Source organism: Amblyraja radiata, chromosome 7 (genome assembly GCF_010909765.2).
Source record: "Amblyraja radiata isolate CabotCenter1 chromosome 7, sAmbRad1.1.pri, whole genome shotgun sequence".
NCBI classification, from domain to species: domain Eukaryota; kingdom Metazoa; phylum Chordata; class Chondrichthyes; order Rajiformes; family Rajidae; genus Amblyraja; species Amblyraja radiata.
Window position 1 is genome coordinate 42,930,033 of NC_045962.1, and position 17,275 is coordinate 42,947,307.

General features: G+C 44.1%; 1 protein-coding gene across 1 annotated transcript in view; it reads right to left on the bottom strand.

Annotated features, from left to right (window-relative positions):
- Positions 1 to 17,275, bottom strand: part of fn1 (fibronectin 1) — a 94,990-nt gene that overhangs the window by 53,582 nt on the left and 24,133 nt on the right. Inside the window, exons 15-19 of the mRNA XM_033023497.1 lie at positions 9,380 to 9,492; positions 6,767 to 6,935; positions 5,825 to 5,977; positions 292 to 417; positions 107 to 196 (exon numbers count right to left, since the gene is read on the bottom strand). Of these exons, the coding sequence (XP_032879388.1) occupies positions 107 to 196; positions 292 to 417; positions 5,825 to 5,977; positions 6,767 to 6,935; positions 9,380 to 9,492 (651 nt within the window). The remainder of the gene's footprint in view (positions 1 to 106; positions 197 to 291; positions 418 to 5,824; positions 5,978 to 6,766; positions 6,936 to 9,379; positions 9,493 to 17,275) is intronic.

Consider the following 17,275-nt stretch of genomic DNA (forward strand, 5'->3'; position numbering starts at 1 on the left):
TCATGGTGGGATTTGAGGCCCATGTAATTTTGGTCCTTTTTATCTCAAAATGCTTGTCTTGATAATGATGCCTGTTGTGTCAACCAAAGCACAAGGCTCAAGGTACCTGAGATGGGGGCTTCAGGTTTGGACCAACTGATAGTGATTGAGGTGTCTTCCGCCTTGTTCACTTTGGGGCGAGTGGGAGCATCAGGTGCTGCAAGGAAAGGCAGAAGATTATTGAACAAATCTAGAAATATTACAGGTTGTGCAAAAGAACTGCCCATGAGATGTCCCCACTTAGTAACCAACCTGTTTTGGGCGTCGTTGTTAGAATCACAGTTTCTCCTTCTGACGAAATTTCAATAACATTCACAACGTATTTGCGCCCAGGCAGCAGGTCGGGAATGGTAAAACTTGAGGCTGTCTTTGGAGCATCTGGATATAGAAAGAGTAAGATTGTTAAAGTAAGAAAGATACATTTTACAATTGCCCGATAAATGTGCCTCCATAGTCCACCTAAGGCCTCTCATGTCTGATTGTTATTCTGATATATTTTAGAATGCTTAGACACTTGCTGACTCACACTGGCTCCCACTCCAGCAGCAGCTCCAGTATACAGCTTTCATTCACATTTTCAACTCGCTGTGTCCTCTTTCTCCTCCATCTGCAACATTCTCAATGCCTCTCAACCATCCAACATCTCAGTGCTTCTAGAATTTTCATCTCTTACTCATCCCAGATTATTTCCTTCAGCTACAAGGATCATGACTTCAAAAATCCCCTCCCTAAACCTCTCTTAGCCATCAGTCCTAATACCCCACTGCATCAACTTTAGTCTGTGTTAAGGGTGCACTATTGAAACTAATTGTTGTGCTGCCAATTAGACCAGCCTTCTGCCTGAACAGCATTCCCAAACCATCCCACACAAGGCCAACAACTAGCTGAAATCTTCTTTTTTTTAGGTGTTTCAGGGTAAATGTTGGCCAGATATTGGGTGAATGTTGCCCTGGACATTGGGCACAGAGTTTGTTGGTATGCTGACAACTCATATTGCCAGAACAAGCTTGGTCAATGTCAAAAGAGATAGGCCATTAATAACAGTGGCTACCTGCGTGTTGTTTGGAGTCAAGGAGTTATGCAACACAGATATGGGCCCATCGGCTCAACTCGTCTATACTGACAGAGTTGTCTAACTGAGCTAGTCCCATTTGCCTGTGCCTGATCCATTTCCCTCCAAAATTTCCTTTTGTACTTGCCTCAACCATTTCCTATGTCAGCTCATTGCATGCACTCACCACCCACGGTGCAAAAAAGTTGTCTGTCAGGTTCTTTTCAAATCTTTCCCGCTCACCTTGAATCGATGCACTCTAGTTTTACTCCCATTACCTGGGGAATACACTAGCTATTCACCTTTATATTGGGTGACATGAACGAATGTAGATTCATGCTCCACTGCAGTGAACAAATATAGAATTTCTGACTCCTGCTTCCAAAGTAATACTAGAAGATGTCAAACATTGTCAGAGCCGCCACCTTTCACAGATTTTAACAATGAAGCATTAAAACGAGGGACTATCTGCTTTCTCAGGTGGGTGTAAAAGATGTCAGCGTAGAGAATGGAAGTTCCCACTGATGTCAACAAATGTTTAACCCTCAACCATCATTACTACAATACACTTTGGTCATTACCACTGCTTGCCTCTATCTTAGTTTAGTTTAGATATACAGCATAGAAAAAGGACCATAGACCATGTGGCAATAAATCACCCAAAGGGGTGAATCACACTAGTTCTATGTTATCCCTCTTTTGCATCCACTTCATACAAATTAGGGGCAATTTTAGAGGTGATTTAACCTACAAACCCGCATGTCTTTGGGATACGGGTGGAAATCGGAGCACCAGGAGGAAATGCATGCGGTCACATGGTGAACGTGCAAATTCCAGACTGTGACCGAGATCCGGATCGAACTCTGGCCAATAAGTCAGCAGCTCTACCAGCTGCAGCACTGTATTGCCCTTGTGACAACACTGATTACACTCCAGTTATATTTCCCTATTAGATGTGTCCTGCAACAAGAAAATATGTTCAGGTTTTAGTCTCCCCTTGGCCTCATACCTTTCTGAAAGTCTGTTCCGTGATAAGGTTCATTTAGCTATCAGCTCAACATAGAAACATAGAAAATAGGTGCAGGTTAGGCCATTCGGCCCTTCGAGCCTGCACCGCCATTCAATATGATCATGGATGATCATCCAACTCGGTATCCTGTACCTGCCTTCTCTCCATACCCCCTGATACCTTTAGCCACAAGGGCCACATCTAACTCCCTCTTAAATATAGCCAATGCACTGGCCTCAACTACCTTCTGTGGTAGAGAATTCCAGAGATTCACCACTCTCTGTGTGAAAAATGTTTTTCTCATCTCAGTCCTAAAAGATTTCTCCCTTATCCTTAAACTGTGACCCCTTGCTCTGAACTTCCCCAACATCGGGAACAATCTTCCTGCATCTAGCCTGTCCAACCCCTTATGAATTTTGTAAGTTTCTATAAGATCCCCCCTCAATCTTATAAATTCTAGCGAGTACAAGCCGAGTCTATCCAGTCTTTCTTCATATGAATGTCCTGACATCCCAGGAATCAGTCTGGTGAACCTTCTCTGCACTCCCTCTATGGCAAAAATGTCTTTCCTCAGATTAGGAGACCAAAACTGTACGCAATACTCCAGGTGTGGTCTCACCAAGTACACCTGCAGTAGAACCTCCCTGCTCCTATACTCAAATCCGTTTGCTATGAATGCTAACATACCATTCGCTTTCTTCACTGCCTGCTGCACCTGCATGCCTACTTTCAATGACTGGTGTACCATGACACCCAGGTCTCGTTGCATCTCCCCTTTTCCTAATCGGCCACCATTCAGATAATAGCCTACTTTCCTGTTTTTGCCACCAAAGTGGATAACCTCACATTTATCCACATTATACTGCATCTGCCGTGCATTTGCCAACTCACCCAACCTATCCAAGTCACCTTGCAGCCTCCTAGCATCCTCCTCACAGCTAACACTGCCCCCCAGCTTCGTGTCATCCGCAAACTTGGAGATGTTGCATTCAATTCCCTCATCCAGATCATTAATATATCTTGTAAATAGCTGGGGTCCCAGCACTGAGCCTTGGGGTACCCCACTAGTCACTGCCTGCCATTCAGAAAGGACCCGTTTATTCCTACTCTTTGCTTCCTGTCTGCCAGCCAGTTCTCTATCCACATCAATACTGAACCCCCAATACCGTGTGCTTTAAGTTTGCATACTAATCTCAATATGTGGGACCTTGTCGAAAGCCTTCTGAAAGTCCAGATATAACACAACCACTGGTTCTCCCTTATCCACTCTACTAGTTACATCCTCGAAAAATTCTATAAGATTCATCAGACATGATTTACCTTTCATAAATCCATGCTGACCTTGTCCAATGATTTCACCACTTTCCAAAAATGTGCTGCTATCCCATCTTTAATAAAAGACTCTAGCAGTTTCCCCACTACCGATGTTAGACTAACTGGTCTGTAATTCCCCGTTTTCTCTCTCCCTCCCTTTTTAAAATGTGGGGTTACATTAGCTACCCTCCAATCCTCAGGAACTACTTCAGAATCTAAAGAGTTTTGAAAGATAATTACTAATGCATCCACTATTTCTGGAGCTACTTCCTTAAGTACTCTGGGATGCAGCCTATCTGGCCCTGGGGATTTATCGGCCTTTAATCCATTCAATTTACCCAACACCACTTCCCGGCTAACCTGGATTTCAATCAGTTCCTCCATCTCATTTGACCCCCGGTCCCCTGCTAATTCCAGCAGATTATTTATGTCTTCCTTAGTGAAGACAGAACCAAAGTAGTTATTCAATTGGTCTGCCATGTCCTTGTTCCCCATGATCAATTCATCTGTTTCTGACTGCAAGGGACCTACATTTGTTTTAACTAATCTTTTTCTCTTCACATATCTATAAAGACTTTTGCAGTCAGTTTTTATGTTTCCTGCCAGTTCTTTCATAATCTATTTTCCCTTTCTTAATTAAGCCCTTTGTCCTCCTCTTCTGGGCTCTGAATTTCTCCCAGTCCTCTGGTAGGCTGCTTTTTCAGGCTAATTTGTATGCTTCATCTTTTGTTTTGATACTATCCCTGATTTCCCTTGTTATCCACGGATGCACTACCTTCCCCGATTTATTCTTTTGCCAAACTGGGATGAACAATTGTAGTTCATCCATGCAGTCTTTAAATGCCTTCCATTGCATATCCACCGTCAACCCTTTAAGAATCAATTGCCTGTCTATCTTGGCCAATTCACGCCTCATACCCTCAAAGTTACCTTTCTTTAAGTTCAGAACCCTTGTTTCTGAATTAACTATGTCACTCTCCACCTTATGAAGAACTCAACCATATTATGGTCACTCTTGCCCAAGGGGCCACGCACAACAAGACTGCTAACTAACCCTTCATCATTACTCAATACCCAGTCTAGAATAGCCTGCTCTCTCGTTGGTTCCTCTACATGTTGGTTTAGAAAACTATCCCGCATACATTCCAAGAAATCCTCTTCCTCAGCACCCCTGCCAATTTGATTCACCCAATCTATATGTAGATTGAAGTCACCTAGTATAACCGTTTTACCTTTGTTGCACGCATTTCTAATTTCCTGTTTGATGCCATCCCCAACTCCACTACTACTGTTAGATGGCCTGTACACAACTCCCCCTAGCGTTTTCTGCCCCTTAGTGTTTCGCAGCTCTACCCATATCGATTCCACATCCTCCAAGCTAATGTCCTTCCTTTCTATTGCGTTAATCTCCTCTCTAACCAGCAATGCTACCCCACCTCCTTTTCCTTCTGTCTATCCTTCCTGAATATTGAATATCCCTGGATGTTCAGCTCCCAGCCTTGGTCACCCTGGAGCCATGTCTCCGTGATTCCAACTATATCATAGTCATTAATAGCTATCTGCACATTGCAACTATTGCAAAATTTGTACCTCGATCCAATTCAAACAGGCAAGCTCCTCCTTACACCAAGCAGGTTGTCTCTTGACCTTGTTGCAAAGGTCACTGAAGGTACAATGCTAAAACAGATATAGTGTGAGTGTTTGCCTTTTGTGTGACGTGTGATGATTATGCTCCAATTTATTTCAGTCCCACATACCCTTATCCTCCATTATGCAGGTCCCGCACTACCCTATCCCTCCAATTAAAGAGAAAGAAACTTCCCAGTCCACAGGTCTTCAGAAGCTTGGAGAAGCATCATTCAGGGCCATTAGGGAAGAACTGAGAGTTTGGGGAAGTTGGGAGGGGGGCAAACAGGTTCACAAAGAATATTTCCTGGCCCAAGAAGACATACAGGAGATGGCTCAAAAGGCTCACCTAGTAGCGGTGTTGCCTCACAGGTCTAGCGATCTGGGCACAAACCTGTTCCTGAATGCTATCTGTGGAGCTTGCCTGTTCTCCCTGTAACCACATGGGTTTTCCCTGGGTGCTCCAGTTTCCTCCCACACCCCAAAGATGTAGTGATTAATAGAATAACTGTCCACAGTAAATTGCCCTTACTCTGGTAAAATTTGGAGAGAGTGGGAGTTAATGGGAAAATGGGAATAATAGAATAATATCAAAGTAGATTGGTGTAAGAATCTGGTGGGCTGCAGAGCCTTTCTATGCTGTATGATTTCTATGACTAAATTCCATCTCAGTGACCTAAAATGAACCGAGGAGAGTGCTCAAGATGGTCGCCCGGTAGCTTCATTTGGTGCTAGCTCACGCGTACGACAAGCTAGGAAGGGACAGTTGCCAGAGGAGGGCTTACATAGGTACTGGGGCTCCGCGCCATCCTCGCTGAGCGTGTACTTGATCCTGAAGCCTGACACCGAGTTGGAGGCAGATGACCAGGACACCACAAAACTGTTGGAAGTGACTTCAGCGATGGACTCAGGACTCCGGTACCTGTCCTCGCCTGGAGCTGTTGAGCGGGAAAAACACTTGGTGACAATACCAATAGCAATTTTAGAGTTACAAATGTGGGTTAGCTTTATGAGGCCAGGTTTCAGGGGACAGGCTTGCATTCTCCTGATTATGAAAGGTGAACTGAGTTGAAAAAAAAAAACTAGATGCAAAATACTTAAAACACGCAGCATGTCAGACTGCATCTGTTAAAAAAGAAACAAAATTAATTATTTAGGTCAGAAACCCTTTGTCAGAATGGAGACAGAGAGAAAAGGATTCTGTTTCAGATTGAATTGAAGCGTTTAATGAAGGATTGAAATTGATAATTAGGAGACACAACTTTTAAAACTTGAAAAAGACCATTCGCAAAGTGGTGTCAGAATCTCACTGTAAAGGGAATGGGGATCCTTCCATCTTTCTGCAGAACACTGTCGAGGCTGGTAGCCATTTGGAAGTTTCAAGATGGCTGGTTTTGTGGATGTTGATGGATATTCAAGAGGTAACTTTATTTAAGAGATCAAACTGGTTGGTCCTATTACTGTGCAAAACCTCCCCACATTGCACCTAATTGAGGGTCAGGGGAGAAGCATTTGCAGGGCAATAATCACAGGTTTGTGGTGAAGGTGAAAGTACTGTGATCACTACATTTCTTAAATCACAGAAAAAATTACTGCCAGTAGCAGGGTCTTTCCTGACAGGTGTGCTACCGCGGTGTACCCATGCTCTGCACCATTGGTAAATGGGCCACCAAAGAAGGCTGGATTAGGGGTCGGAGAAAGAGCCCCCATCTAGATGTTTTACTTACGAGGTCCACTCGAGGTTGTGAATCCAAAGTCGGTGACTTGTCTCTGGCCGTTGTGCATGATGCTGATCAGCTGGGCCTCATAGGTGATACCGGGGCGCAGCGAACCAATCGTGTAGGAATGCATGTGGCCTGGAATGGTCACCATGCGCCATTGTATCCTTGAGTTTCTCTGCATAGAACACACACATACACACAAACTAACTTAACGGGCAGCAAAAGGAAATTCTAAGTGTGGATATTTGTATATGTAGCTGTGTGTGGTGTGCATGCGCAGATCTGTACATGTGCTGATATAGAACTTACATCCTTATAGATACAAATGTGCTTATATATATGGGTCCGCGTGTTGCTTGCAGATTATCAACACGCGGACCCATACACATGCATGCACATCGACTTTTCCATGCAATGTTCTTGGGTCTTTCTGTCCAGCCTACCACCAACCCAGATTCCTGTGCCTGTAACGGCCTTAGATTTCAAAAAACTATATTAAAAAATGTATTTTTCCAATCTCTGATCTGCTTATTAGCTGTTCGAGCCAAATCACAAACTGTTGCAGGCTAATAAACTATTTTAACATTCCTGAGGCTTTATTAAAAACATGTCAAGCAGGAAGCATGCAATCAGGAATCAATTGCCAGCAATCTTTTTTGCGCATATAATCGTTATTTTCTCAGTCTGACAACTTTTTCACACAATAAATATTCCTCTGGTTTTCAGCCATCTCTTTAAAACCATCCGACTATTCACTTTGGGATATTGGGTACCTTTTACCTTGCTCAAGAAACCCAAGATCATATATTATCTCCAGTGCACAAAGCACTTGTGGGGAATGTCATGGTGTTGTGTAGACCACTGAAAATTATGGCAGAGTATGAAACCATTTCTCTTGTCAGAGGAAGCACCGGCCTTGTTGAAATCAGATGAGTTTGTAGATGGAGGTGGCAGGGAGAAACCTACATCATGTGATGGTTCAGAATCAGATGGTGGATGATCCAGGAAAATGCAGTAAGGAAATTGCAGCCAGGTGCACATTTTGGAAAGGAGTGGGGATTGAGGAGGTTCATAGGGAGGAATGGCTGAGGAGAGGCTGTCTGATTTAAAAGGTAGCACAGGCAACAAAAAAACACTCAAGAGATATGAAATATTTTGGCCATGTACCAAAGGCCTGTCTTGGGTCTTAATTTCCAATGTGAAGGAAATGTGTGACAATGTTGCGGTGTATTAGCCTTGGAAGTTTTAACACATTTGGCTGCTTTCTAGGGCTGTTTTTATGCCAATACTGAGCTGGAAATGACAACCTCTTTATTGACAATGGATTGAGCAATGGAACATTGTACAAGCTCCATCGTGTTTTCACCAAGTCACCAACTCTTTTGCATAGAACCTTTGAGGTCAAAGGGCAGGTCAGCTACAACGTGGTTCAGGAAAGGTGGAAGGAGTAGATTTCTTACAGAGGGTGCTTGGATTCTGGAATATTCAGCCCTTTTTAAATGACCGGCTCCACATCAGAAATTTCACACTGGTTAATATGGCATGGAAAGGAATCAGGAATTTCACACCAGCTAACAGGGCGCAGAAAGGGATTAGAAATTTCACACCGGTTAACACCCTATGTAAAGGAAATAATGAGCACATTGTCTGGGGGCACAGCCTTGCAGTCTCCTTGCTTTGAACTGAGAGCAATTCTAACTAGATGCATCAACTTAGTTTGACAACTGTTTTGTCCAAGATTGCAAGAAATTGCAGAGTGGTAAATGCAATCCAGTCCATCACGCAAATCACCCTCTCCTATCCCATTAACTCAATTTACACTTCATATGGCCTCGTGACAGCAGCCAATATATCAGGACTACTCATTCTCTTTTCTCTCTCTCATTGGGCAGAAGATACGAAGGCTTGAAAGCGTGTACTATCAGTTTCAGGAAAAGTTTCTTCCCGACCGTTATCGGACTATTGAAAGGGTATCTAATTTTTAAAGGATGAATCCCTGATCTCCAGACCGCAATGTGGCCCTTGCACTTTTTTAATTTGTATTTTGTCTGTAGCTGAAACACTATTCCACATTTTTTTAAATTTAGTTTACAGATACAGTGTGGAAATAGGTCCTTTGGCCCATCAAGTCCAAGCTAACCATCAATCACCGTAAACTAGTTCCATATTATCCCATTTTCATATCCTATACATTAGGGACAATTTACAGAAGCCAATGAACCTACAAACCTGCACGTCTTTGTAATGTTGGAGAGAAACATAGTACCCGGGGATGTCACAGGGAGAATGCAAAAACTCCACACAGATGGCACTGACAGCGCAGCGCCTGTAGTCAGGATTGAACCCAGATCTTTGGACTGTGATGCAGCAGCTCCACCACTTCATTGTTTATTTTCCCTTTGAAACTACCTGTTGTACTCATGCGTGATAAGATTCCACTCATGCGTGGTAGGATTTTCCTGGATGCCTCACAAAGCAAATATTTTCATTGTATCTTGATACAGGTAACAATAATAAACCAACACCAATCAATACCGGTACTTTCTCTCCAGTTCAAGGCAATGGAGGATAGCCAAGACTCTCCACTAGCATTAATCACTGGTAGAATTGTTTACTTACAGGCCTCCAACGCACAATGTACTGTTTGGCTGGAATAGCATGTGCTGGGATCCATTCAACGGGATGGGCATCTGTCCTGTTACTCACTTTGGGTACCAAGACGGGTACATTTCCTGTCAGACAATTTATTCATAATTATAATGGCCCAACATTCACAGGACAGAAAATATGCTTAGATTGCCATAATGTTTGTTTCTTACATTTATCTATTAAAAATATGCAGATTTACACATATTTGATTTAAGAGAATACATTAATACTTAAGATTCATGAAGTTATTTTTCAGTGCAATAAATAGTACATCGTCACTGTACAAATGATACACTGAACTAGTGCTTTTACTGTAGACAAAAAGGTGCCAGTACGCAAGGTTAATAAACATACCTATTATGTGGGCAGAAAACAAAATAATTACGTTCAACTCTTCAGAGGTGCCGGTACGCTGTATGGACACAGGTCAACTCCAGTTACGATTTACCATAGTCTATCACGATTTATCATGATTTACCAAGTGTAAAAGAGTTGATCTGGGGAAATAATTTCTCCAGTGGCAGAGAGCCTATCCTTAATTTCAAGGATAGGGCATTAAGGGGCAATATCAGGGAGAGAATGTAAACCCGGAAGCCTCTCCCACAAAATGATGTGCTTGGTGGCCGACTGACAACTGATTGGCGGATGGACAAACTGATTGAAACCAAGATTTACCTAAGTAAATATGTGAGACAATCATGATTTATCTGGATAAATGAATTCAAGGGCTGAAGGAGCAGATTGACCTCTCCAGTTCCATAGCACGACAGATGCAGATATCAACTTTAGTATTTTTAGCGGGATGGGGGGGTTCCAATTCCACTCACCAAGATGTTAGGTACTATAATGCAACAATTTCAGTTACTAATTAAGTATCATCGAACTTTTGATGCCCTTACCAAGTTACTCATAACATTTGAAATCAATACCCATCTAAACTAATAATTCACCCAGTAGATGTACACCGATGTATAAATATTAACCTGGTTGGTACATTCCAATGCAGTTATTAATCTTGTTTAATTACTAATAACAAATGAGTGAAAATGTAAAGTTACATATCTTATCAAGATCAGTATGATGTCATTACTAATATAATAATAATAATCAACTTTATTTCGGACTCAAGGGGCAACATTACATAAAAATGCATTGCATATTAAAAAATATCATAAAGTACATATAAAATCTTAGTATATCACTTATAAAAGCATCATAAATTATATATTAAAAGAAAACACAATACATGAATTAAAATCCAGAATAAAAGAATGATCAATGTCCTACAACGAGACAACGATACCAGTGTCTCCACAGCTGGGATTCGTAGCGTGTATTGCTAAACTTTATGTTTGACAAGGCCACAATAATAGTAAGATTAAACGAGAACTTACCAGTTTGAAGTTTGATCTGTATTTTATGAGGAGTTACGATGAGGGATTACGTGAAGAACCCGTTCACCACGCATGCGCGGCATACTTCAAAGCAGCGGTGTGGAATCACAGATAGACACAGTATTGAAGTAACCATAGTAAAGATAAGGAGACACCAGTTCATGAATTTGACCCATATTATTGAGGGTGGGAGCGGAGGGCACGTAATCCCTCATCGTAACTCCTCATAAAATACAGATCAAACTTCAAACTGGTAAGCTCTCGTTTAATCTTACTATTTTACTTCGGAGTCACGTGAGTGATTCCGTGAAGATTTCAAAGCTCTGTGATTTCAAACCGTGTAACAGTTATTACTACATCACTGCCGAAGTCTTTGAGGGAGGAAGTGTGTTATCGTAATCAACCAATGAATCTGTTTGTAGAAAAACACAATGGTATTTTTTAACAATAACAACAAAGAAATTAAATTGTTCCCCTGGGCTTAAATTAAATATTTGCAGTCTGGAAAATCTTTCCTGCAAATAAAACAGGTTTTGCCAACGGCTTATTATAAAATTTCTGAACGGTCTTTCCCCCCCATCATCCTGCTGTAGCCAGGATGTGGTTTATAGGCACGTCCATTCTTTTAGCCGTCGACGTGGACGCTGCCCTGGTGGAATGAACTTTGTACATGTTAGTTTTTATCCCAGCAGCTTTTAGCCCCTGCTTGAGCCATCCCGAAATGGCTCGTCACCCGACCATAAGGTTTTTTATGACTGACCCACAAGGCTTTTCATCTCCCTCGAATATTTTGGTTGTGTCTATGTAGGATAATAGGGTCATGGCACATAACCGTGTTTCTGGCGGGTAAGCCCGGAATTCCACGACTGGATTAGGTGTTCCTGGTCTGCTCTGTTTGACCATACCCTGGACAACGACAGAGATCTGGTCTGGAGCTGTGAGCATAGTGTCCAGTCGCAATAGGTGTAGTGACTGGACCCTCTGTGCAGCTACAAGTGCCATCAACATGAATGTTTTGAGCATAGATGGTTTCAGGTTGAGGGATCTGGCTGGTGGGCATCCCCTGAGGTAAGTCAGGACCACACTGACATCCCATATATGGGTGTACCTTGGTCTAGGGGTTTAGAGTTGTAAATACCCTTCATTAGTTTGACCACCAGCTGGTGGGACCCCATGGCCTGTTGTCCTGGAGCTGGTTTTGAAATAGACAGGCAGGGCAATTCTAGCTGTGTTGATGGCTCTGTAGCTGAAGTCCTTCATCGTGGTGAAGGTTCACCAGGAATACCAGTACGTTGGTAACTGAAGCGGTTGAGTAGGTGGTCCCTGTATCCAAGCAGTACTTCTCCCATTTTTTGATGCTGGACAAGTGCTGTTTTTCAGTGGATGTTCGGAGGGATGCTGACATGGTGTCGACGGTTTGTTATGATAATCCCAGTCCCAGAAGTGGGTTGTGCAGAATCTGCAACCCAGGAGTTTGATTTTTTCATGGCACGGGTGGCTTGTGCCCGACACTGGGTGTTAATAACTCTGGGTCACTGGGGAATACCATCGGAGTTTCATGGAGTATTGGGAACCATGGCTGTGTAGGCCAGTCGGGTACTATCAAAATACCTGAAGCAGAGTCCATTTGTACTGTGCGTAGTCCCCGACTGATGAGGCAGAAGGGAGGAAATGCATAGAAGAAGAATTTCCCCAATCCAGCGCGAACGCATCTACCGCTGCTGCCTCAGGGTCTGGTTCCCAAGCGACATACATAGGTACCTGGTGATTTAGCCTTGATGCAAATAAATCGATATCTGGCGTGCCATATTGCTTGATAACTTTTGTGAACATTTTTTTGGGGGGGTTTTAACATCTATTCGATGTTGTCATTAAATTTATGTGACCTGGTGTCTGCCACTGTATTTAGCTTACCTGGCAGGTAAGTTACTGATAGCCAAATATGTCTTTGGACACACCATTGCCAAATTGTGTTGACCAACTTGTCGCATGATACCGATTTTATGCCGCCCATTTGGTTAATGTAGGCCACCACCGTAGTATTATCTATTTATAACCGTACATGCAAGTGATGCATATTTATGCATATGCTTTTAAACAATAAAAGTCACCCAAACATCTCTAGATAATTAATGCCCAGTGTAAGTGGTAACGATAATAATAATAATAATAATAAATTTTATTTTTATAGCGCTTTTCTAAGACTCAAAGTCGCTTTACAATAGTAACAGACAATAGCAAACGGAGAAGCGGCGAACAAACAGCGCCAGCGTCCTCTCCGTGCATCTACTACTTGTGCTGGATATAGAGCTAGTTGCTCCCCAGTCTTGAGTACTGGCATCTATTTGGATAACTGACGTAGGGTTAGTGATAATAATAGGCTGAAACTATGTCAAACGTTATTTGCCCACCACTGTCGTTCTGATATTACTTCAGTGGGTAACTTCATGAAACGATCAAATAATGACCTGTATGTCGTTTTTGGTACAAAGGTCCAAATTATGTAGCCGGAAATGCTGCTACCATTTTCCCAATTACTCTGTTACTTGTCGAGTAGTTGGTAGTTTGTTGACCATTAAATTGTTGCATGATTGTGCCAATTCAACTATGTTGTCTCTTGGCAATGTTACAGTCACGTAGACTGAATTAATTGTGAAGCCCAAGTAGTCCATGATAGAGGATGGCTTCAACTTAGATTTATCTAGATGTAAGACAACCCCAGGGTTTCGAATAACTGTTTGGTAGCTGAACAGCTAACATAGTCAAATTCATGGTCTTGCCTACCATTTAGGATATCATCAAGATATGCCATGACAATATGTTTTTGTCTTCTGAATATTGCCAGAGCTGGTTTTAGTGTCTGGGTGACTCTTGGGCTGATGTGAGCCCATTGGGTAACGCTTTAAACTGCTATAGCTGCCCCATCCAGGTAAATTTCAGGTATCTGCGATGATCCTTGTGAATGGTACTAAATAGTAAACATCTTTAAGATGAATGCTTGCCATGAAGTATCCTTTGGAATTTAGTTGTTTGGCAGTAACAACCGGTTCCATTTTGAGATGTATATACTTAACAAACATATTTAGTGAAGTTAAGTCAATGATGATGCGACATCCACCATCTTTTTTGGGTTTAGTGAATATATTTAATACGAATTGCAAGAGTTCAGGTTTTCCCATGATACCCTTTGTAATTATTCACACCAGTTCAGCTTGTCCCTCTTGTTTCTTTAATGGAGAGGGGAAAAATACCCTCTGGGGTGAATGTTGACCTGGTGGCAATTTTTCTAGTATGAATTGTATTCACTAATGCCATTGGGTATATACTGATCACTCGTGATAGACTCCCATGTGTTAGTATTACTCTATATACTGATAGGAACCAGACCCACCTACCTCCATGGTTATGGGTATTCTTCTGTTTCCTGCCGGTCCAACGAGTGTTGCACGTCGTCTGACGTGGCGGTGACGTTGGGGGGTGGCACATTTTCCATGGGGTCCGCTCTGGGCCCTGGTCTAAAGAATACTTTCGATGATAGATGCGGACCCCGAGCTTTCATCAGTCCAATATGGTAGACGTTGACTGATGGATGCGATGGGGTGCTGCTGCGTAGGAATTACTCTTTTTGGTTTGCTCGTCCCGGCCCTGCCCTCATGAGCCGAAAGTTTTGTAAAACCTCTTGCATGTCCTTCATATGCTTTGTGAGGTGTTTTCCCCAAAGAGCAGTGGGTCTGGCTCAGTGGCTGGGGTATGCACAACCCCGCAATGTAGGATTTTATGGCAGGTCTTATGACTTGTTTACGAAGGTTGTGGTCATCTCCGTATTTGTGCATGGAACGAGGAGAAAAAACGATGTGATGGCTGTCGTCAGGCTTTTAACGGCCTCCTGCACGTGGGGTTTCCACGTAGCTGTCCACCACACCTAGCAGCTCTTCCTGTTCCTGCACCCCTTGCATACTCCCGAGATCTTCTGCCATTGCCCCTGTTCTTGACCAGCCCAGTCCTGGTCACCAAAGCTATCCTCTGGAAAGGAGGAAGCAATGGACAGTGCACAAGGCGCTGTGGAGGGAGTGCCTGACCCCCTCTGCGAGAGCGCCCCTCCTGCCGCTCCAAGCGGCTGTCTCTCCCCCGCCTGGGTGGAGAGACGTCCCCGTCCGATAAGTCGGAGCCACCGGCCGGACGCCTCTTCCTTGGCTTGGACGCGGTGTCGGGGTAGCGGACCGCCCGGTAAACGGTCCTACCGCCTTGTTGCTGCCCCCGTGAGATGAAACGCTCCTCCGTGGAGTCGAGCGTGGGGCAGTTCTGTGCAGGCGGCTGTCTTTCCTCCCGTGCGGGTGGAAAGACGTCCCGTCTGATAAGTCGGAGCCACCGGCCGGACGCCTCCGTGGCGTTACTTCCAGCCCGCTGCTGAGGCGCTAGCGGGCTGGGCTCGGCGCGGTGTCGGGAGAGCGGAGCGCTGGGTTAGCGGTCCTACCGCCTTGTTGCTGCCCCTGCGAGATGGTAAATGCTCCTCCATGGAGTCGAGCTGGGACAGGTCTGTTCCGTTGCTGCCCCCCCTGAAGGAAGGCTCCTCCGTGGAGTCGAGCGGGGGACAGGTTTGTTGCAGAGCCTTTCTTCTCTGCCGGACATCAGAAGGCTCCCTGTGAAGGAAACCGACGTCAGCTTACCTGACGGTCCGTTCTTTCATCTCCATAGCGGGAGAGCCCGACTCCCGCTGTGCCGCTGTTGCTCTGCTGGACGTAATGCCGCGCATGCGTGCTGAACGGGTTCTTCACGGAATCACTCGCGTGACTCCGAAGTAAAATTACATTTTTAGTCATTTATCCTGCAAATGAATTTAGAAGCTTAGGATAGCTTCTAAAGTACTGACCCCTGCAGTCACAAACATGTTACTAGCACTACACCATCTAAGTTTCCTTAGCGGTGTTCTCATGGCATCTTTATATGACACCTTTAGAAAAAGTTTGGCATAGTTTCAGCCCTATCTTTATCACTAACCCTACTTTAGTTATTCAAACAGATGCCAGTGCTCAAGGCTGGGGAGCGACTAACTCCATATCCAGCACAGGTGGTAGATGGACTAACCTAGAGTCATCATTACTACTTACACTGGGCATTAACTATCTAGAGATGTTGGGCGCCTTTTATGGTTTAAAAGCATATGTATCTAATATGCAGCACTTGCATGTTCGGTTACAAATTGATAAATACTACGGTGATGGCTTATATTAACCATATGGGTGGCATAAAATCATTATCAAGCGACAAATTGGTCAACATGATTTGGCAATGGTGTGTCGAAAGGCATATTTGGCTATCAGCTACTTACCTACCAGGTAAGCTAAACACCCATGCCATGAGAAAATTAAACGCCTGGGTTGCAAGTTTGAACAGACCTTACCTGGAACTGGGATTGTCCAAACAAACCATCACCACCATGTCGGCATCCCTTCGAACATCCACCAAGAGGCAGTACTTAACCAGCATCAAAAAAGGGAGAAGTACTGCCAGGAAACAGGGACAACATACGCAACAGCCACAGCCACCAACATACTGGAGTTCCTGGCCTATCTACACCACGATGTAGGGATCAGCTACAGTGCCATCAACACAGCGCAGAGTGCTCTTTCTGCTTATCTCAAACCAGCGCCAGGACAACAGGCGATGGGATCCCATCCTCTGGTGGTAAAACTGATGAAGGGCATTTACAATATCAAGCCCTAAGCCCAGGTATACCCATATTTGGGATATCAGTGTGGTCCTGACATATCTCAGGGAATGGCCACCAGCCAGATCCCTCGGCCTCGAGCAAGCTACACTAAAGACGCTCATGTTGATGGCACTTGTATCCGCTCAGAGGGTCCAGTCACTACACCTATTGCGACTGGACAACATGATCACAGCTCCAGACCAGATCTGTCGTTATCCAGCGACTGATCAAACAGAGCAGTAGAATTTGGGTTGGGGGTTTGCACATCTTCCAGAAAGGCCGGTCTGGGCTATGGTCTAAAAGACCGCTGTCCTGTATGCCTGGCCTTTGAGATTTCACCAGCTTCTCTTGTTCTGCTGGTGGGTGCATAAGGGTGCTGTCTTTGGCTGTAGGAGATCCTTAATGTTGTCGCCTTTCCTAAGTCCTGCTCCGACATGTTTCCAGATGCTATTTCCACGACTGGAACATTCAGGGATGCGCCGTTTCCTGGTCCCAAGTATTTTTGCAGTGCTGTCCATCGTGGTCTGGCTGTATGTATTTGGACACCATGACCAGTAGATTTTGCCTTCCTGCACCCCCTGCACACTTGTAGTTTTGTTCATCAAACCCCTCTTCAGGGTCAGCCCAGAATTGACCCCCCAGTACTCCCCTCTGACGAGGGAGATGCACTGTTCAGCCCTACAAGAGGTGCTGCTGTGGGTTTTACATGGCCGGTGCGGGTGCGAAGTCGGGCACAGCTGTTCCCTTACGGGTGATTCCTGT